The sequence below is a fragment of the Salvia hispanica genome, chromosome 3 (assembly GCF_029641045.1).
Source record: "Salvia hispanica isolate PSC_SH4W2 chromosome 3, Shi_PSC_v1, whole genome shotgun sequence".
Taxonomy (NCBI): Eukaryota; Viridiplantae; Streptophyta; class Magnoliopsida; order Lamiales; family Lamiaceae; genus Salvia; species Salvia hispanica.
The window spans coordinates 26,720,728-26,742,884 of NC_142694.1; the positions used below are offsets into that span (position 1 = coordinate 26,720,728).

Here is a 22,157-nt window from a genome sequence, read left to right on the forward strand (position 1 = left end):
TCAAATTCGAAATTATAAACATGCATTTATTTAATTTTGGGGAAAAAATGTAATGTCTGTAAGATTAGTGAAAGAGGGTCCAATCTGACTAGGTCATGTCTTGTCATGGTGCATGGATCTTTATTGACAGCCTAAACCAAATTTTTGCTGTTGGAAGTGAAGCAATCCGAGAATCTGTTCGCTCTATACTGCTGAATTAAACCTATTTCATCAATGACTTTTTTGTAGAGAAAACGGTTAATGGATTTTTGAAGTTCTTTCAATATATGTATGCCATAATTTTATTGAAGGGGGTTTGAAATATTAAGATAGGAAGCAATGTTTTAAAATCGGACCGAATCGAATCGCTCGTGCATTAAACCATCTTGGACTGGTAAAATCGGAAATCAATTAAACCGGTTCCAACATTTGTTTATTTTAAAGACTTAAGTTTGATGCTCACGTGAGAGCCCTACCGAAGTTATTCGAACAATTCCCAACATTTCAAATTAATGGGTTTAAAAGTCTAATTAATCCCCAAAATTAGTCTAGTGCACTACTATCGCTAAAGTGTAAACTGAAAAGTTAAAGCGGGTATATTTTTTAAACATGAATGGTACCTGATCTTTTACTTTCGCACATAAATGTTATCTGATATTTATTTTATGTCGTTTTTGGTAATTATAAATTATATTTTTGGTAACTGGTGCAATTTTCATCCTAAAATACCCTCTAAACAAATTTATTTTTCCATTTGTGTCACAAAGGGTATTTTGGGCATTGACAAAACTAGTATCAAAAGTGATATTATAATACCTTCTCTCATTCTCCTCACTCTTTATACTATTATTATTAATCAATATTAATATTATTTTGTTATTATAAATTAATAATTGATTTATTTTTTAATATCATTTAAATATATTTAATCATAATTATAGTTATAATTATAGTTAATTATTATTATAATATTATTGTTATAATAGTAAAAACTAGTAGTAATTAATAAATAATAGTAATAATTATTTTATATTAAATTAATAACTACTAATCAATATAGTCTTAATCAAAATTTAAAATTGTGAATTGTATTTCATAATGATAAAGAGTTGAATATTTTTAGTCAGGTGTTCAACCCTAAAATAAGTATTAATAATTTAATTAAAAATATTAAATTGATTTAATTAGTTTAAATAATTAATTTAATTAGATGTTTTGTTATTAATTTATATTATGAATGCAACTAGATGTATGAATAAAACACTAAAAAGAAAGAAGAAAAAGACGAGAAAAGAAAAAAGAGGAAACATAAACTAAGGAGAAAAACGAAAGAAGAAAGGAAGATAAAATTCTAAAAAAGAAAGAAGAAAATTAAAAAAAAAAAAAGAAGAATAAACTAAAGAAGAAAAAAAGAAATAAGAAAGAAAAAAATCACATAGTATTTAGTTCTATTTAATTGAAATTTCCAAAAATATCCTTCGTAACAAAAAAATCACATATTTGGGACCTAGAGTTATTTTTGTCATGGGGTACCAAAAATGATATAAAATAAAGATCAGGTACCATTTATGAGCGAAAGTGAAAGATCGGTATGTAGTTCACTCTTTTAAATATTACTCTCCCCGTCACTAAATGGTACTCCTTTCATCCGTCATTAGGAGTCTCATTTTTTAGTTTGGTAAGAATTTTAAGAAATATAAAATTAAGTGGATGGAAAAAAGATAGTGAAATGTAAGACTCATTTTTATATTCCCTCCATCCCTAAAAAATATGAACATTTGGTTCGACATAGGTTTTAATGTATAGTTAGTAAAGTAAGATAGGGATAGAAATAAATAGTAATGAAAATATTATTAGCGAATAATAGATCACACCTCATTACAAATAAAAGAATTTTCAAAATTAGAAAGTTCATACCTGTCGGGTCTTTTTTCTTTATTAGAAGACGCTTGGGAGTTGGGAACGTATATTATAGGACTCCACATTTTTATCCGTATCAGTAATTATCTCATTATCTTTAATTTATAAGAGTATAATTTTGATTGTATTTTTATTTTATAACGAATTTGATATTTTAACATATAGCATTACTCCATAATTTATATTTTCACCCGCATAAGTAATCATCTTTTTATCTTGAAATTATGTAATTTATTTATTTTTTTTTGTAAAGAAATTGATAACTTACTAGTGACTTGCACTCTTTCGTGGTTTTTATATCTGACGGGGTGTGATCCGTTGCTAACTTTTCTTAAGTTGCTAACTTGCTAACTCATCAATGCAATGTATTAAAAATGTCAACATGATGATACTGAAATGTCAACATAAACTTAAGTTGATATTTTAATACATTATATTGACATTGATATTTAAATGTCAACACATATTTGTGTTGACATTTTAATGTGATCGTGTGGACATTTTTAATACACTATGTTGATGAGTTAACAATTTAAGAAAAATTAGTACTAGCATTTTAACGCACCCCTTTATATAACATTAAAAAATTACATCATCAAATAATACTTTTACATATATAAATAAGATTTGAAATGTAAGTATGATTGATATCAATGTTATAAAAACTAGACCGGTTCGATAAGTTTGGCCGCAAATAAACTAGCTAGTAGATTATCCATCTTTAACCATTACCCAGTTGAACCGTTTTAGGCGGGAGAAATTGGCCAGTCAGACCGGAAACCACCGGCTGGTTGAACCATTTTTTTAAAAAAATTCTAAGACTATTCCCAAAATGTTATCGATCCCAAACATAATTTCTGATTTTTTTTAACATTTTAAAAATTATAATGTACTTTTTAATATTAAAATATTATATTTGCTGTTATTTTTTCATTGTATCCAACTCCACTAAATTTGTTTCATAGATTTGTTACTGGTTAGTTTGCTTGTTACTCCTTGTTAATGGGTCTATTAACCCAAGTATTCACTGGACACGGGTCTATTAGCCCGCCAAATATCATAATTATAGATGATACTAATACGTATTGTTGCATATATAAATGTTGAAGTTAGGAATTATATTACTTCTTACTTCTTAAAGCCCCTACTATTATATTTGGTCTGAAATTAACTGTATCTTTACCTCTCTATTTCAAATAAAAAACATAAAATTATGTCACTTGTGATTGCATTGGCTAGACACATTCTCATCTATAGGTTTTTTGTGCAGTTTTACAGCCAAGAGTGTTTTATGTCATTATGTGCATACTGAAAATCTAGTTATATCTTTACTTTTTGAATTACTGTGTACACATATATTTGGCAGGGAAAAGAACTATGATAAAGCTTGGAAACAATTGGAAAGAGGTTTAATTTGGTATTGGCATTCGCCTAAGCCTAGAAGGTGGGACTTATGCTTGTATTTTAGCTTTCATGTGATTTAAAACATTATAATGTTTAGACTCGTGCGTCTCTTCAAAGATATCAAAGAAAAAAGAGTTTTTAATCTTGGCTAAATTTGATCATTGCATAAAGATACATTAGTTAATGTTACATAAAGATACTACTTAGAATGCAGGATCTTGCACCACAAAAAAAAAAAGACTGTTTACCGAGCACCACTAGCGAGCACTTCAAACTGTGCTCGGAAAATGGCGAGCACATTAAACTGTGCTCGGCAACATTCCAAGCACAATTGAAGGTGCTTGGCAATATCATGAACGGGGGAGTTAACTTGCGAGCAATACCGAGCGCGGTCAACGTGCTCGGTTTAGCAATTTAAGTCAAGGAAGCGTTGTGCTCGAATATTGCCGACCACCCGAAATATGCTCGCATAATAAATGTATTAGCGAGTGCTTAATACGTGCTCGGTAATTCCGACCACGCTTAATGTGCTCGGCATTCTAAAATAAAATACATTCATGCAACATTCCATAAATAAAATACATTCATGCAACATTCCAGCAATAATATACGTAGGTGTATTTTTATAAATATAGCGAGCACCAAACTTATGCTTGGAATATTCCGACCACTTGACGCTCGCCATTCCAAAAAATATTAAATGTTATAATGCGTATAGTTTTAAAAAACAAATACACAACACTTATGTTCAGAATATTGCGGTTTGATATATATTTTTCAAACATAGCGAGCACATATAAAGTTCTTGGAAATCCCGACCACCAAATATGTGCTCGGCAAGATATTCATTTTATTTTTATTGATTGTAACGAGCACTTTATATGTGCTTGGATTATCCCGACCACCCGACCTGTGCTAGGCATTCTAAAAAGTGTCCACCATAAAATTCATATGCAATATAGTGTGCGGACGTGTTTGTTTTATTTTTATAGATTACCGAGCACGTTATATGTGCTTGCAATATCCCGAGTACATCACTTGTGCTAGGAATAAGCCGGGCACTTTACTTGTGCTAGGAATATTTGAAAATTTTATTATGGTTAAATAATTACTCCCTCCGTCCAACAATAGCAGTCTCATTTCTAAAGGGCACGGGTTTTAAGAAACTTTTGGAGTGTGTAATAAATGGTGTGTGATAGTGGAATTTGGGACCCACCTTAATTGTGTAAAATTTTTCCTTTTCATCTTAGCATGGAATAGAAGTTGTTTCCATAACTTATTTTTTCCAGAATATTGTCAGCTCATATCGTATCAACAACCAAAAATACAATGACTCTTTTCATTTCCTGTTTTCAATATTCATGGATTTAAAATATAAACTGAATAAAAAATGAAAATTCAACACAAGCCAACTGCATTCAATTTCATCATGATGGAAATGAGTTTGAATTAGCTCAAAATACAAAGGGGGAATTGAAATTTTCAAATTTCCCTCTACAAAGAATTTGAGGGAAATTTGAACTCAAAAAAGTACAACTACTAAGCTGCTATAAATACACCACCAACTTTCATTTAATACACCTCCTACCAACTCCAAATCTGAAAATCTTCCAAAAAAAACTCAAGAACACTTATGTAAATTTAAATCCCTCAGAAAAAATTCATCACAGGGATGGAAAATGGGCAAAGGCATACCCTACACATCAACAGCAACATCAAGAACAATGTGGTGCAGTTTCTACTCAAGCACAGCCAGGATGGAGTGCTTGCAAGAGGGGCTGTAATGGAGGCAGCAGAGACTTTTAGCATCAGTAGGAAGACTGTGTACAGACTCTGGAAGTCAGCCAAGGAGCATATGCAAAGGGGAGAACCTGCAATCATGGAAGGAAAGATTAGAGGATACCAACATGTTGATAGATTAGACCTTGATGAAGAAAAGGTTAGATACTTATCCATTCTTGAAAGATCTTCCCTTAGAAAAATGGCTGTCAAGTTGAATGTTAGCAAGAGCACAGTAGGTTCATGGGTGAAGCAAGGTAAACTAAGGCCACATACAAATGCAATTAAACCTCCCCTCACTGATATGAATAAGCTAGCAAGAGTGAGATGGAGTCTTAGTCAACTCCAGCCACGAATAGCTGATGGTAAAGTTCCATATCAAAGCATGCAGAATATAGTGCACATAGATGAGAAGTGGTTCTATATGACCAAGTCATCAGACAGATACTACCTCTTGCCAGGTGAGGAGGAGCCATATAGGTCATGCAAATCCAAAAGATTCATCACCAAAGTGATGTTTATGTGTGCTGTCAGTAGGCCACTTTTTGGAAGTGAGGGGCAGGCCCTTTATGATGGTAAGGTGGGAATATTTCCCTTCACTGAACTTGTGCCAGCACAAAGAAAGTCAAAGAACAGGCCAAGAGGAACCATGGAAACCAAGGCAATCCATTCAGTCACAAAGCCAGTTATGAGGGACTGCCTTCTCCACAAGGTATGCAACTTTTTCCATGCTATCAGATCTTAAAAACTTAATCTAGATCATCATTTAGCTATGTGTTTTTGATTGATGCCAGATTATACCTGCAATTAAGGCCAAGTGGCCTGTTTGGGCAAATAAAGAGATTTACATTCAGCAAGACAATGCCACACCACACATAACTGCCTTGGATCCAGAGTTTCAGGCTATTGCCAATACAGATGGATTTAAAATCCATCTGATTTGTCAACCAGCTAATTCCCCTGATACTAACATATTAGACCTGGGTTTTTTTAGAGCAATTCAGTCATTGCAGCATGAGAAACCATGCAAAACTGTTGATGAACTGGTGGGAAATGTGTGTAGCTCTTTTGCAGAGCTGTCACCACAAACCCTTAATAGAGTATTCCTCAGTTTGCAAGCCTGCCTCAGAGAAATCCTACAATGCAGAGGTGGAAATGGTTACAAAGTTCCACACATCAACAAAGATAGACTGGAAAGAACTGTGGGACTCCCTAATGTGCTGGAAGTGAAGGAGAATGTGGTGAGAGAAGTGCTGGAATACTTGCAAATGCCAGAGAACAATGATGGATCAATGTATGACATTGGTCCTCTATCAAATGCATTTGGCTTATAGGTTTGGCACTGAGCTTTTTGGGCAATTTGGTCAGTCCCTATTGTATATGGAGTAGGGGGGCACTGATCTTTTTGGTGTGTTGGTCAGTCCCTACTGTGTATGGAATAGGGTGGCCTGATCTTTTTGGTGTGTTGGTCAGGCCCTAGAATATTTAGGCTAAGGGGTGTCTAGTGTTTTTGTTTTTTGGTGTATAGAATAGTGCAAAGATGATGTAAATGCACAAACTTATCTAATGATATCAGGCCCTCAAAAATTTCATCATGGGGCAGCAGCATAAGCCTCCAAACCTGATTAGGGGTGGCTTATAAACATAGGACAACCAAGACAGCAAATTTCAGGGACATATCAGCCTGCCAGGAACACAAACCAACAACATATGCAACAATAGTTCATCTTCAAGGCCCTCAGATAATTATAACAACATAAGACATGACAAAGAGCAAACAATTTCATCATAGGGCAGCAACATAAGCCTCCAAACCATAGTAGGGGTGGCTTATACACATAAGACAAACACCTCAGCCAATTTCAGGGACACATCATCTAGCCAAGAACACAAACCAACATCTTATGCAACAATTCAACATCTTTAAGGCCATCAGATAATAATAACAGCATAACACATGACAAATTCAAACAATTTCATCATAGGGCAGAAGCATAAGCCTCCAAACCATATTAGGGGTGGCTTAATGACATAGGGCAAACACATCAGGGACAAAATCAGGCAGCCAACAACACAAACCAGCATCAATGTCAACAATACAAGAGCTTGAAGGACCTCAGATTATAATATCAGCATAAGACATGACAAAGAGCAAACAATTTCATCATAGTGCAGCAGCATAAGCCTCCAAACCATAGTAGGGGTGGCTTAATCACATAGGACTACCACATCAGGGACAAATTCAGGCAGCCAATTACACAAATTTAGGCAGCCAACAACACAAATAAGCCAACCAGCAAAACATTCCATAAATAAAATCTGATCAAGAACACCAATTTCAAACCCTTAAACCTCCTAACCCAAATTGGGGGTGGCTTAATCACATTAAATTTCAAACCCTAAATACCCAAAAACCAAGAACCTCCGAACCCTAGATAGAGGGTGGTTCTCAGATCAGATCTGCCATGCCGGGCAAGAGGATAATGAGGAACTCCTTGAACCACTCCATCTCCTCGACCGGACACCTCCGACGTTTGACCCTCGGAGTTTCAGGGACAACAGTAGCCGGAGGGCTTTCATAACCCGGCGTATCAGGGACATAGAGATCGGGATCAATCTGGGAATCCGACGTGTCGGGGAAACTGAGCTCAGAATCAAGCTGGGAATCCGGCAAAACAGGAACAATGAGCTCAAAATCAAGCTCCAAATCCGGCAAAACAGGAACGATGAGCAGCTCAGAATCAGTCACCATCGACAATGGATCTTCCAGATCTGTGGTTTCAAGGAGCATAGACGGCTGGGATTCAGTCCACGAAGAGTCTTCGACCATCGGAGTTTCAGGAACCACGGTGGACATCGTATCACACGCCTCCGGCGTCGGAGACGGACGACGAAACCGTGGGAGTTGAATATGCTCTCCCAAGGATTTTATCTCATAGATGGGGCTTAGGGTTTCGGATGGGCTGAGATCCATGTGAGATAGGAGGGATTTCGTCGGAGGAGGCGGTGGTTAGGAGGGATTTTGTCGGAGGAGGCGGCGGCGGTAGATTAGGGTTTGAGAGAGTGAACGAGAGAGAGAGATGGAGTAATTGAGAGAGTGAGAGAAGTGAGAGAGTAAATGGAGTGAGTGAGTGTATAATTTTAATGGTTTTGGTTTTAAAAAGTGAAAAGAGGGAGGCTAATTATATTTTCCAAATATGGTAAGTAGAACCGGGACTCCTATTCCCGGACGTACCAAAACGGAAAAACGGGCCTCCTATTGTTGGACGGAGGGAGTACAAAATAATTAAAAATTACATAATTAAAATCCTAAAAATTAAAAATTACATAATTAAAATCTTAAAAATTAAAAATTACACAATTAAAATCCTAAAAATTAAAAATTACACTACTCGTTGCCGAATTTCGCCCAAATGTGATTGATTAGATCTTTTTGTAGCTTAGTGTGGGCTCTTGTATCGCGCATTGTGTGTCTTCTTTCCATCCTCTCGTTCACCGTCGTATGCACACCTCGGCGTGGGGGAGACCTCGCGGTTGAGCTTCCGGCTTCATCCTCGTCGTAAAAGTTAGCCGCCATCGGTCCTTCGTCAGCTATAATCATGTTGTGCAAGATAATACACGTGTACATGATGTCGGCGATATTCTTAACGTACCAAAGCCGAGAAGGGGACTTCACAATGTTGAATCGGCCTTGAAGGACACCAAAAGCTCTTTCGACGTCTTTCCGAGCAGACTCTTGACGCTGCGCAAAAAGAATCCGTCTTTGTTCCTGTGGATTGCTGAACGACTTCACGAAAGTCGACCACCTTGGGTAGATACCATCGGTGAGATAGTAACCCATGTGATATGCATTTCCGTTGACGGTGAAGTCGATCGCCGGTGCTACACCATTCAAAACATCATCGAAGAGTGGTGAAGAATATAACACGTTCAAGTCGTTGTTGGATCCGGCAACACCGAAATATGCATGCCAAATCCATAGGCGGTAGTCGGCGACCGCTTCAAGGATAAGCGTTGGGCCGCCACCTTTGTGGCCGCTTAAGTGTTGCCCCCTCCAAGCAGTCGGGCAATTCTTCCACTTCCAATGCATGCAGTCAATGCTGCCTAGCATACTGGGAAAACCGTGGACTGTTTCGTGAAGACGAAGCAACCGTTGACAATCGTCGGTGGTGGGTGCCCGAAGGAATTCCTCGCCGAAAGCAGAACGGACGCCATCGCAAAAATTCTTGAGGCATAGGATTCCAGTTGACTCACCGACATGCAAATATTCGTCGAAGAGGTCAGCCGTTTGCCCAGTAGCAAGTTGTCGGATGGCACAAGTACACTTTTGCAACGCCGTGAGACTTTGCCGACCGGTTGCGTCTGCACCTTCTTGAAAATATTCAACGCGAGTGGACAATGTGTTGAAATACGCATAAACAACCGTTTTGACATGCGAAAACGGCGCCGAAAGTAATCTTCTGGATACCGCGGCTGGTCGGAAAAATAGTCGGCAACGAGCCTTTCATGGGCTCCCTCTCGATCACGAGGGATGTAGCGACGTTTTGCTCTAGTTGGTTGAGGAGGAGGGGCGGGGGTATTGGCGGCGACATAGGCTTCATAGGCGACACGATATTGTTCATAATATTCTTGTTCTTCGCGCTCCGCTTCCGCAATGAGATTGGTGAAATCCATTTTTGAATTTTTGAGAGAGAGTTTGGGTGAGAGAGGAAGATGTAGATGATTAGTATGAAAAAGTATGAATGAGAGATAATTTGATGTGAAAAGTGGATGATGAATGTGTGTATTTATAGATGATTTTGGGATTAAAAAAAAATCACAAAAATCCAAAAAAAACGTCTATAAACGGCTCTATTTTTTGGGGAATCCAATTTTTATTTTATTTTTTGGTATTATTTTGAATTATTTATACATTTTAAAAAAATAAAATAAAATTCGAATTTGCCAACGTTAATGCCGTTGGCCGATCAGAGCGTGCCACGTATGGCTGCTCAGCGGCACGGACGTGCTCTTAGCTAAGAGCAGCGCCGTGCCGCTGGCACGGACGAACGAGCTCCATCGGCGGACACGAGCTCGTGCTCAGCGGCACGGACGGACGGACGGCAAAATGCAACCGCTGCGGATGCTCTAAGGGCTACAGATGGTCCTAAATATTTGGCGTTTTTTCAATTTTGCTCATGAACATTACGTTTTGAATTATTGTATCTTAAATATTTAAACTCAGGTTGGACCCAGTCCAAAATGGATGGAGCCTTTGATTAGTTATTTCAAAAATAATTTAAAATTATTTGGAGCATTGCTTCGGGCTGTCGTACAAGTTTCGCTCCGGCGAGGCATAGCCTAAGTCGTCGGCGGCAGCCAGAATTGCGTCCAACGAAAAGCTCCGGCGACCAACGACGACACCGGCCCTGCGGTGGCGGATTTCAGCTTCTTGATGTCAGATTTGCGAAGGAGTGTGGATCTGACTTTGTTCGTAGGTAGCCAAGAACGACGCCGTTTTCAGAGGCATGTTTCACATTACTTTGCAGAAAATGGCATCAACTTTGTTCGGATCGTTGATAAAAGAACGATCTAGAATAATTGTGATTGGAGAGAGAACGAACCAGTGTGATTGGAGAGAAATCTTTCATATCCTCCACTCCCGTTGATTTCACTCGACGCGGAAATGAATTTAACAATACATCTGGCATACTGAGGTAGTGCTGATTGTCGGATTAATGTTGAAAATGTTGATTCCTCTTCAATGGGATGAATCTGCGGCTGGAGAGCAGAGTTTTTAATTATTTTCAAAATAATTAAAAATTCTAATTAAAATGCTTACTTTGGTCAAATTCTAATTAAACAGTGCTGACCGTTAAGTTTAGACGGCACCGTCCAAATTGGATTGATTTCGCCTCGTTTTCAAATATGCCGGATGCAATAATTCAAAACGTAATGTTTAAGACCAAAATCGTAAAAACGTCATATGTTTAGGATCAAATTTGACTCTTACTCAAACGATAATTGTACACCATGGTGTAGGCACGAGTTTACAACTTGTGTTCGATCGGTCTCCACGCGGGAGAGTTACATAGTGCATCATGATGTAGGCTTGAACATTATACTCGAGTACGATCGGTCCATGTACGCGCTGTGGAAACAATTTGATAATTGCCCTTTGGGGCCTCTGATTTGCTCTACGGAGCCTCTGATATGATTTGCGTTTGGAGCCTCTGTATTATTCGTATTGGACCTCTGATTACCGTATGTGTTCCTGTTTTTGAAACCAAGCTCATTAGTGGTGTAGCGAATGCTTAATAATGTCCATTGATGGTAAGTGACGTTATTTAAAGTTATACTCTCTTCGTTCCAAAAAATAAGGATATTTGGGACAACACGAGAATTAATGCATAATTGATAAAATAAGAAAGACGAAAATAATGGTAGTTAAAATAGTGTTAGTAGATAGTGAGACCTACATTATTATAAGTGTTTAATGGTGAGCCATAAGTTATAAATAAATTGATGTATATAGGTATTTAGTTTGAGAGAACTATCCATAACAAATAAAAAAAGAAAGTGGGTTTATTTTTATGGAATGGAGGGAGTATAAGTTATACTCCTACTATATGTATATGATATTATTTAATTATATACGATGTGATTATATGATATAAAGTGCTAGACAAGATAGTGAATGTAAGGATATAACATTACATGAATAACATAATGATATGTGAAACTTATATACTTATGTCAAATTTATATGATACCTATTACGTTAAGTGTTTACTCCATTGATACTAAATTATCCTTTGATGCAAAAAGGGTGTATGATTTGATGTTGTATGTTTTGTCTGACATTAGCTTTTGTCAATGGATATGAGTTATCAATATTATATGAGGTGGTTAGAGTTGATTGGTGGCATAACGATATCTTAAAGTAATCACAGGTGAAAAAAATCACTCAAATCTTAAAATCCTAACCCAAATTATGTTATTACAACGAGAAATAATAGTATTGATTGAACAATTAATGGTTTGTATAGATCATTTCATAGAATTTTTGTAAATATAATTCTTCGACTTCTGATATGAGCGGCTGCATCCCGCCGGATCACTATAGCTTTCATCAGGATTAGAAATAATTAGTTAAAGTTGTGTTCTTAGAATCTGAAAAATATACAAACTTATTTTGATTAGATATGGAAATATTATACGGTGGAAGATACTTTAATGGTTTTAAAATATGTAAGAAGTGGATTTAATCCACCATAATTTTTGGTATCAAAATTGTGGCATCTCTTACTTATCAGATATTGATCGAGTTTGGGGTGTTACATACTGCACACAATACACACACATTACACACAAAATACACACTGCACACACTATACATAAAATACGCACACTGCACACACTATACACAAAATACACACTCCAAAGATTGCACACTCTACACACATGCTATGCACAAAATAAACACACTATATACACAATATACAAAATACACATACTACACATATGACACACACATTACACACAAAATACACACACTACATAAATTTGACATAAAATACACACACTAGGTAAATTATACAAAAAATACACACACTATTATTCACACACTAGAATTTCATATTTGGTTTAGTTTAAACTTTTGACAAATTTCAATTTTTCGATTCGGTAAGGTTTGGATCGAAAAAAAAATCTAAATACTAAAAAAAATTCAAAAATCGGATGCTTGAAATGTGTGTAATGTGTGAAGTGTGTGAAGTGTGAAGTGTGTGTAGTGTGCGAAATGTGTGTAGTCTGTGAAGTGCGTATAGTTTGTGAAATGCTTGTAGTGTGTGAAGTGTGTGTAGTGTGCGAAATGTGTGTAGTCTGTGAAGTGTGTATAGTTTGTGAAATGCTTGTAGCGTGTGAAGAGTGAAATATGTGTAGTGTGTGAAATGTGTATAGTATGTATAGTGTATGAACGTGTATAGTGTGTGTAGTGTGTGAAGTCCATATGGTGAGTGTAGTGTGTGAAATATATGTAGCATGTGAAATGTGTGTAGAGTGTGAAATGTGTGTAGTATGTGTAGTGAGTATGTAGTGAAGTTATATAATTTTATGACTATTTTAGAATAACAATTTTTTACTTTTGATATGTAATTTAAATTGTGGAATTGAAAGATTTTTAATTCCAAATCCAAATAATTTTATGGTACCAAACATTAGATTTGGAATTAAAAGCTTCAATACCAATTTCACACCTCCAATTTCATAGTAATACCAATCATAGTCCTAAATTGTTTTTTGGCACATCACCAATAAGGCTGTTTTTTAAAGCATTTGTAATGTATTTAGCTACGCATATTAGCGTTCCTAGTGGAATGAAAAAGTGTCCTTGGGTGTTATTTTTCTTGTAGTGGTTTTTATATGTAAAAAGGTAGTATGATATATGTGTGAAATATATATTTAAGTGAAAATAAAAACAATCTATAATTACTATTTTAACCTAAATCATTCCTCTTTAAAGAATTAGAACTATATAGTATTTGCATATGAAAGTTAGGATGGAAAGAATATAAACGGACTAAAGCCTCCAAATTTAACGCGGGCGAGTGACGGATATGTTTAAATGGCTAATGCCTCCAAATTTAACGCCAATCGATTAAAGCCGTATCAATAGTTTAGTACCAGCAGCGAAATAAAAAATAATGAAACAATAACCCAAGATATTCACGTCTCCCCTAGTGCAGTCAAGCAGAGAATACCCAAAAACAATAGACAAAAATGACACCAAGATTAACCACGGGACCAACCTCCAAACAACTTCCACTATAACAATGATAATGGGGATACAACTTTTGCCTATCGACCAACGCTAGCTAGGGGGGTACAACCTCTTCCCTATCGACCAATGCTAAGGGGATACTACAAGCATCAACAAGATCTCAAGAACGGAATGTTCTTGGTATATTAAAGAGAAACATAGAATTGGGCAAACCTCAACCAAACAGTGGCCGAAACTGAAAAATACGTATACAATAATTGGACCCTCCAATACTTAATCCAACCGTCCTGAACGAAGTTTAACGTGTCTGGAAACTCTGCGCAAAATTTCTGCCCGGTTGGAGAAGGTTTGACCATGCGATCAGTGATAGAGGACTGCGCAGAGTGAAAAACTTTGTGGCAGATTTGTGCTTATCTCTCAAAATGTCTTTTCTTCCTCTCCTCTCTCTTGTACGAATTTTGCACTCTCTATGGCCTATCTCTCTTTTCTCTTGTTGTGTCTGCTTTGCATCCAAACACCCACATATTTATAGGTGAGTTGGGGATTCATACAAAATTGCATTTCATCCATCTCAAGAGACTTGGAACTCCTTCTCATGGGAACTCCACCCTTCATTATGGGAACTCTTTCTTCATTAATATGAAATGTGGACCAACCATATTCATCCTCCTTATAGGAGGTAATCCCAACAGTTAATACATAGTAGAATGACACATATCAATCAACGATCATATAGATACATATTATTATGCATGAAGTTAGGTAGCTACAAAATAAATATATAAAGATTGATTGATAATAAAGAGTTGTAAAAGACAAAGCCAATTGATAAACTGAAAATAGAAAATAGAAAAAGAGTAGAGTAAAGCAACAAATCTAAATAAAGGGAGAAAAATGGTGAGTGTTAATTGTCCATATATATAAGCTAAAATTCTATTGAAGAAAGATAGCTTTACCGTCTAATGAAGTCGCTGTAAAAGACTCATTGGATCAATATGATGTTTATAAGAGTAGAGCATACACTCTTTATAAAAGTCGAACTCGTAATGTTCAAAGCAGAAGGCAGAAGTACTAAACGGATCGCCACTGTCGCAATTAGGCCACGGTACGTCACTGACAGAGTCAGTAGGGAGTTTAAGATATTTTATTTGTTGACGGCATCTTTTTCCCAAATCCCCATGAAGATCCAGATCAAAACATCGCCTGATGTCAAGTGATTCAAGACGCGGACAACCATTAAGAATGAGTTCAAGTCCTTTATTTCCCATCCAATGTGCAAAAACTTGAAGATGTTGCAGATTAGGCATGCTTCTGCTGATTGCACCAGCATGCAAATTCCGAAAGAGTCTATCATTTATACTATTATGTTCACATCTCTGCAGCTTGCACTTAAATCCATTGAATGAGAATGATTTCAACGTTGGACAAGAATTGCCAATACGTTCAATGTGTCCAGCACCAATCCCAGGTCTAATAGTAAAGTGCAATTCTTCCAGTTGACCAAGTTTTGCAACTATTCTAACTGCACAATCTCCTGATATGAAAAAGCAAGTTCCAAGTTTAAGGCGTTTGAGGTTTGGTGATCTGTTAAACGTGAAATGATTAGAGAATTTTTTGAGATAATAATAAAATCGAGAGAAAAGGTTAAAACAGTTCAACTTCTTACGCCTAATGCATTAATTATATGAGCAACCAAACATAGTAATACTATAAACAAGAGGATGCATTTGGATCCCTAGTTTTCCAAGCCGGTCGGTATAACGATTAATAATAATGATAAACTATGCTTCTTACCACGCACACGCCAATCACGTCTCCGGGAATGGCTAGTGTTGTGTGCCACCCTAAGACATATTTGGCTCGAGAACCTCAGTGTCTCTTCAAACGATCACCTCCCCCTTTTTCCCCATTCAGGGTACTCTTTTTCCTCTTGGGGATTTTTCCCATTTGGGTTTTGCCCCAAGAGGTTTTAATGAGGCCCGCCCTCCACCGCTGGAGGGTCTTTGTTTGTGGTTTCAGATAGACCAGGACTTGGGTATGCCTATGTTTCTGTGTAAAATACATGGCAAGGACGTTTGTCTAAGCCATCAGGCTAGCTAGGATTCACTACTTTAACTATAGTTTTTCGGGTTTGCTATTGTAATCTGGCTTAGTACAAGCCCTTGGGTATGCCCAAGTTCACTTGTATTGTGTTACTTCCCCCTCCCTGCTAGCCTCGGCTAGTTGGCTGTATTGGTTGTAAGTTTCTTTTAGTTACTATAAAATTTATTAATTCAAAAAAAAAAGAAAAAAACTATAAACAAGAGGAAGGAAACAGAAGCAAAATGTATGATGCATCGACAATTTCCAAGGCTTATTGCACTGTCAAATTTCAGATTTGATCAAACAATGACAACTCGTTTGAACAATTTTAGATTTAAACCAAAGCAAATCTCCAATTAAAAATAACTAGAGTAAGAATTTTACCGATCGGCGATATAGTCCATGAGTGCATCGCCGCCGAAGTACTGGATGGTGAGGTCGACCAATTGTCCTTGACTACGATCCACTGCGCGGCGGCACATAGCATCATAGCGGTCGTTGAAAACCCCCTGCCTAGGGTTGGAGAAATCGATTATTCGCCACAAAGAGGGATCTTTTGAAACCTTCCACCATGCCGTACATACTTGCTGCGCACTTGTGAGAATCCCCTCTGCCCCCAGCCTGTGCAGTATATTGGATGTTACATCGCTAGGCAGTTCGATCCATGGCGCCGGCGAAGAGACTGAGGCAGAGAATGGCGGAATTTTGTTGGGTCGAAGAAGGACGGTGTTCCGCATCCACCGGAACCACTTTGAAGCTTCGCCTTCCATGAGTAGACCCATTAATCGCATTCGCTTGTCCAGAGGAGTGGCATAGAATTCGAAGTATTCGTCGATGTTGTAGAGGCCAGGGGGATCGTTGCCATCGAATTTACGATTATGAAGGCGGATTTGGGAAGAAAAGGGAGGAGGTGAATCGCGATTGCGTTTCCCAAGGAGATGTGGGTTATTCTGCAGAGGGAACGAGTGATAGAGAGAGAATAACTCATCAAATCGTTCCATGGCTCAATGTATTGAACCGAAATACGGAGTATTTTTCTGATATTTAACCCACTAGTTTCAAAAGCTAATAACAAATCCATCAGAATTCTTTAATGCGATTTTCCAAATATAAATTGATTAATGAGAAAATTTCATATTTTCCATATTTCTGAATTTTCTATATATTTTCATATGAGAAAATATAAATTAACAAAAATTGTACTATATATATAAAATACGCTTAAATTTATCTCTATTTTTAGGATATAATTTTATGATTAATCTATGCATAATATTTAATGTTGGATATATTTAATTCTATTGTTTTAGGAAAATGTCATTGGTTTAGATTATGAATTATTAATGGTAATATTAATTAACTCACTAACTAATTAAATTACTTTATTTAAAGTACTATATATTTTTTTAAAGAATTTTATATTTGATTATTTTATAGTTTATTTTCTAGGTTTTTTTTTGTCATTTGTATTATTTTTTCATTACTCGTTACAATGAAATAATTTAATATAAGAAAAAGATAAATTAAAATAGCAAATTATTTTTATAATTGACGTAGTGATAGTCAATTAGTTGGATGAAAGTACTAAAACAAATTACATAGTATACATTTAATCGATTTTATAATTATCAATTATTAGAATTATGTAATAACATTGTTGAATGCGAATGATTATGGTCGTTTTAATCCATTTTTTACCATTATACATTATTTATTGTAAAATCAGCTGTGAATCTAGTTTCAATGACCCAGATCAAAAGTCGAAACCCCCTTTTATCACAGCCGTTGGATGGATGATTTGTTGTAATTAACACCAACTAGCCGTTGGCTTCAGTCCATTCAAATTTCTCGCCCAGCTGAGCGGGTTCTATTCCTTTTTAAGACCATATTGCCAACAGTCATGGTTGACAACAAGCGGTTTTCATCCTAAAGGATGATCTGATCTCTTCTTTGATTCTTGATCCCGCAATTTGAATCCCTTAACTCCATCTTGATATCCCGCAATTTGCATAATCCACTGGAGCCTTGGTTGGATTCGTTTGGAGTATGGCAGTTTCTTGCCCTTTCCCATAATGCAATTTCACATTTCTAGAAGTCATCAATATTAGAGCAGTGAATCAAACCATCCTTCTGAAGTTGCTTCATTCCCTTCACTCTCACATGCCCCCAATCTTTTATGTCAAACCACTACATCCTCAGTTTGAACTACACAAGTCTCTCCTAATACAAAAGTTGCATTAAGATAATACAAGCTATTTCCTCTAACTGCTACCATCAGAGTTTGAGATTCCTTTAAAATCTCTAGATAGATCTGAAAGCACACCCTTTTGATGGCAATACTCCTAATGATATCAGATTGCTTTTGATCTTAGGGATGGGTCTGACAAGAAAGAACCACCACTGATCAATTACTCAATCTAATCCAAATCTTTCCAATTCCTTGAACAACACATATTTGATTATTCCCTAACAATATAGATCCTTGAGATGACTCAATCTCATGGAACCATTCCCTATGTGAACAAATATGGAACTTACAATCAGAATCTATTATCCACTTGCCAGTGGCACAATTGCTAACCACATTCAAGACATGCTCCACATCTGGTTCTTGAGCCATATCTGACGCGCCTTGAGCTTGTGCTTCTTCGTTCTGCTTCCTTTTCCATTTGAAACAATTTTTCGTCAGATGGCCAGGTTTCTTGCAATAACGGCAGAACCTGTTTTCCCTTTTTTCATCATTTTCTTTAGACTTCTGGAATTGGGGCTTATTACCCTTCCCCTTCCCTGATTTGAGTTTCCCTTGAAGTTCTTGACATTCAAGATTTCTCAAGCACCCAAACTTCCTTGAGTGCCTGATGATTTTAAAAGATCTTTAGTCTTCAATGCAGATTGAACCTCAACTGATGGTCTTTTCCCTGCCAAATAACATAGCATCTTTCAACTGCTCAAAAGATTTCGGCAATGCATTCAATAATGCAATGGCCTTAGCTTCTTCCTCTATCTTGGCATCAACATTCTCAAGATCATCAATCATTTTGTTAAACTGATTGAGCTGCTCAGCAATTGGTCGATCATCAAAAAATCTAAAAGAATACAACCTCTGCTTTAGATATAATCTGTTTGCCAAGGACTTTATCATATACAACTCTTCCAACTTCTTCCACATAGAGGCGGCTGAATCCTCCTCGCGACCTTGCTCAGAACTTTGTCATCCAAGTTGAGGATGATTGCGCTATGTGCCTTCTTGGATATTTGGAACTGCTTTTCAGTCAGCTTCTCATCAGGTATAGTTGGCTCAAGAGCTTCTTCAAGGCCTTGGTGAGTCAGCAGAACTTTTATTTTGATCCTCCACAAACTGAAGTCATTCTTCCTATTGAACTTCTCTGTTTCATACCGTATTGTTGCTATCTTCAATCCTCCTTCCCATCGACTGCGTCAATTATTGATTCAATCGGGCAATACAAACAACAAAGATGATTAACAATGAAACAATAAATGCAAGATCAACACGAGAGTTGCGTGGTTCGACGTAAAAGTCTACATCCACGGGAAATACACACACAATCTTTTATTCAATCGATGAAGGAACAAACGGGAACAATATAGAACTGCAAAACAAAAGATCCCTAGCAAGAAATACAGAACAAGAAACAACAATCGCGAACTAATCTTAACAACTAGAACGAACTCTCTTCTTCTTCTCTAGTTGATCTCCTTTCTCACTTTTTTAAATTTCGGTTACACAAATGAGAAAACTGAGCTAAGTGTGAGCTCAATGAGCTGTAGATATCAGCTCGTAATCAATCGTCTTGATCAAAATTCGAAACCCCCTATTATCACAGCTGTTTGATAGATGATCTGTTGTAACTAACACCAACTAGTCGTTGGCTTCAGTCCATTCAAATTTCTCCCCAAGTTACGTGGGTTCAATTCCTTTCAAGGTCATATTCCCAACAGTCATGGTTGACAATGAACGGTTTCATCCCAAAGGATGATTTGATTGCTTTTCTGGCTAAGTTAATTATGGAACCACCCGTTTCAGATGGGGGTGATGCTATAGGTTGCTATGTGCTGTTAAAATAGAAAAATTAGACTATTTTTCGTGAATGATGGAGTATTTTATTTTGCCCCTCCCCATTTCGTATCCTGGATCCGCCATGCGTGTAGTATGCGTAAAGTGTGCAGTGTGTGTAGTGTGTATATAGTATGTGTGGTGTATGTATAGTGTGTTTAGTGTGTCTAGTGTATATGTAGCGGTGTGGTGTATGCAATGTGTGTATAGCGTGTGTGCAATGTAAGTATAGTGTGTAGTGTGTGTTGTGTGTGTATAGTGACCAATGTATAGTGACCAATGTACAGTGACAGAACCAGGAAATTATAACAGAAGGGGCAAAAATATTAATATGAAAATCAATAAATATTAAAATAAAATAAAATATACTCCCTCCGTCCCAATAAATATGAAACATTTGGTTTCCGGCATGGGATTTTATGCAGTGTTGTTTTGTGAGTTAATTAAGAGAGAGTAAAGTAAGAGAGAGGGAAAAGTAGAGAGAGTGATGTTTCCATTTTAGGAAACGTTTCATTTTTAGTGGGACAACCCAAAAAGGAAAACGTTGCATTTATAATGGGACAGAGGGAGTATTATATTATTAAATGTAAAGGTATAAGGTGGTGTGTTTATTAGGGGAGGGGAAAATAATTTGAAGTATTATTTTCTTAAATGTAAGGGGGCAATTAGTGTGAATTTACATATATTAAGGAAATATAATATAAATGCCTACATAGTTATAAAAAATTGTGGTGGGGCATTTGCCCCTTCTCATTTTATACTAGATCCGTCCCTGCCAATGTATGCGTAGTGTGTGTGGTGTGTGCAATGTGTGTATTGCGTGTGTGCAGTATAAATATAGAGTGTGTAGCATGAATTTTTTCAATTATTCAAACTCTAATAAAATTTAGTTTTTATTATAAAATTGAGATGGTATTGAATTTAAATATAGGGGTAACTGCTTTTAAAATCATTAACTTTCCAAGAATTTCGGTTTTTCCCACGAACTTTAAAAAGTTCGTGTAATATCACGAACTTTGTCGGGCGTTGCGATTTTCCCATTCGACCCGACCCGGGGTTTTTCCGGCAGAAATAGTGCTGACGGGGCATGCCTGAAATCTGATGTGGCAACCGTCTAAAATATGTAAAATTTCAAAGATTTCAACCTTTAAAACGACGTCGTTTCAGAGATTCAACCTTTAAAATTTCATAAGTTTTATAATTAAGAGATTTCAACCTAATTTCTTCAGAATCAATCGCGATATTCAGAATCAGAGATTCAATCCCGCTTTCACTTCAGAGATTTCAGAATCGCCGGAACAACGTTCCGATTTGTAGTTTATATCCGTCATCTCTTGGCGTTTTCAGCAACCTAGGGTTTGCAAATTCAGCAACAGCGACGGGTTTGCGATTTCGAATGTGTATATCTGTCGATTTCATTCTTTTCATTCGTCTATGGCATCAATTTAGGATTTTGAATTTGTTGAATTTGTGTATATCCGATTTTGAATTTGTTGAATTTGTGTATATCTGATTTTGAATCGTGTGTAGCTGTCGATTTCATTCGTCTATGGCATCAATTTCATTCGGCAAATGGCATTCAACTGCGATTTGTGATGTATATCTGTTGAATTTGTTGAATTTGCGAATTTGTGATGTAGTTTTGTTGAACTTGTTGAATATGCTATTAGTTGAATTTGTAGTTGAATGCAACTTGTTTAATCTGCCATTAATTGAATATGTCATTAGTTAAATCTGTCATCATTTGAATGCAACACGTGATTTTTGAATCTGTCATTAGTTAATGTTGAATTTGTTGTTAGTTGAATATTTGTACATATGGCATTTGTTGAATCTGCACTACCATGGAAGGAGAATCGTTGCTGCTGTTGTCTCCTGTGCGGCGTCTCCAGTGCTGCTGCTGCTCGTGCGGCTCGACGGCGGCGAAGAGTCGTCGGTTAGGCGGCAACGTGAAGTTAGGCGGCTCTCTCTATCTCAGAGTTAGGCGGCGGCGTGGAAGTTAGATTGGGGATTGAAGAGGTAAAATTATAATTTAGGTTAAGTTAATTTTGCTGTAAAAAAATAAAAATTTAACATGTCATTGCCATGTAGAAAAATAATCCACGTGGCGACATATTCTGCCGGAAAACCCGATATGGGAAATCGGCAACCAACTAC

The 22,157-nt window shown here is 36.7% G+C and overlaps 2 protein-coding genes across 3 annotated transcripts; one reads left to right on the plus strand and one right to left on the minus strand.

The window, feature by feature from the left end:
• Positions 1–4,975: 4,975 nt before the first annotated feature.
• On the plus strand, positions 4,976–6,416 carry LOC125209651 (uncharacterized). Its single transcript, XM_048109238.2, has 2 exons — positions 4,976–5,794; positions 5,877–6,416. Exons 1-2 carry the CDS (start codon positions 4,976–4,978, stop codon positions 6,414–6,416), a joined length of 1,359 nt encoding a protein of 452 aa, XP_047965195.2.
• A 7,438-nt stretch (positions 6,417–13,854) lies between these two features.
• Positions 13,855–16,960, minus strand: LOC125209649 (putative F-box/LRR-repeat protein 9). 2 transcript variants are annotated; one of them, XM_089069426.1, is made up of 3 exons: positions 16,310–16,960; positions 14,800–15,427; positions 13,855–14,452 (listed from the first exon to the last, which is right to left on the minus strand). In XM_089069426.1, exons 1-2 carry the CDS (start codon positions 16,924–16,926, stop codon positions 14,803–14,805), a joined length of 1,242 nt encoding a protein of 413 aa, XP_088925552.1. In that variant the 5' UTR covers positions 16,927–16,960; the 3' UTR covers positions 13,855–14,452; positions 14,800–14,802. The 2 variants fall into 2 exon arrangements, with proteins under 2 accessions (XP_088925552.1, XP_047965193.1); XM_048109236.2 differs by having other exon boundaries at positions 13,855–15,427.
• Between the last annotated feature and the right edge of the window lie 5,197 nt (positions 16,961–22,157).

Excerpts from the sequence above, each read along its gene's own strand:
- LOC125209649 (XM_089069426.1), bottom strand. The coding sequence starts at position 16,926 with ATGGAACGATTTGATGAGTTATTCTCTCTCTATCACTCGTTCCCTCTG. Across the intron at positions 15,428-16,309 it reads ATGGACTATATCGCCGATCG|ATCACCAAACCTCAAACGCC; the intron begins GTAAAATTCTTA and ends CACGTTTAACAG.
- LOC125209651 (XM_048109238.2), top strand. The coding sequence starts at position 4,976 with ATGGAAAATGGGCAAAGGCATACCCTACACATCAACAGCAACATCAAG. Across the intron at positions 5,795-5,876 it reads GGGACTGCCTTCTCCACAAG|ATTATACCTGCAATTAAGGC; the intron begins GTATGCAACTTT and ends GATTGATGCCAG.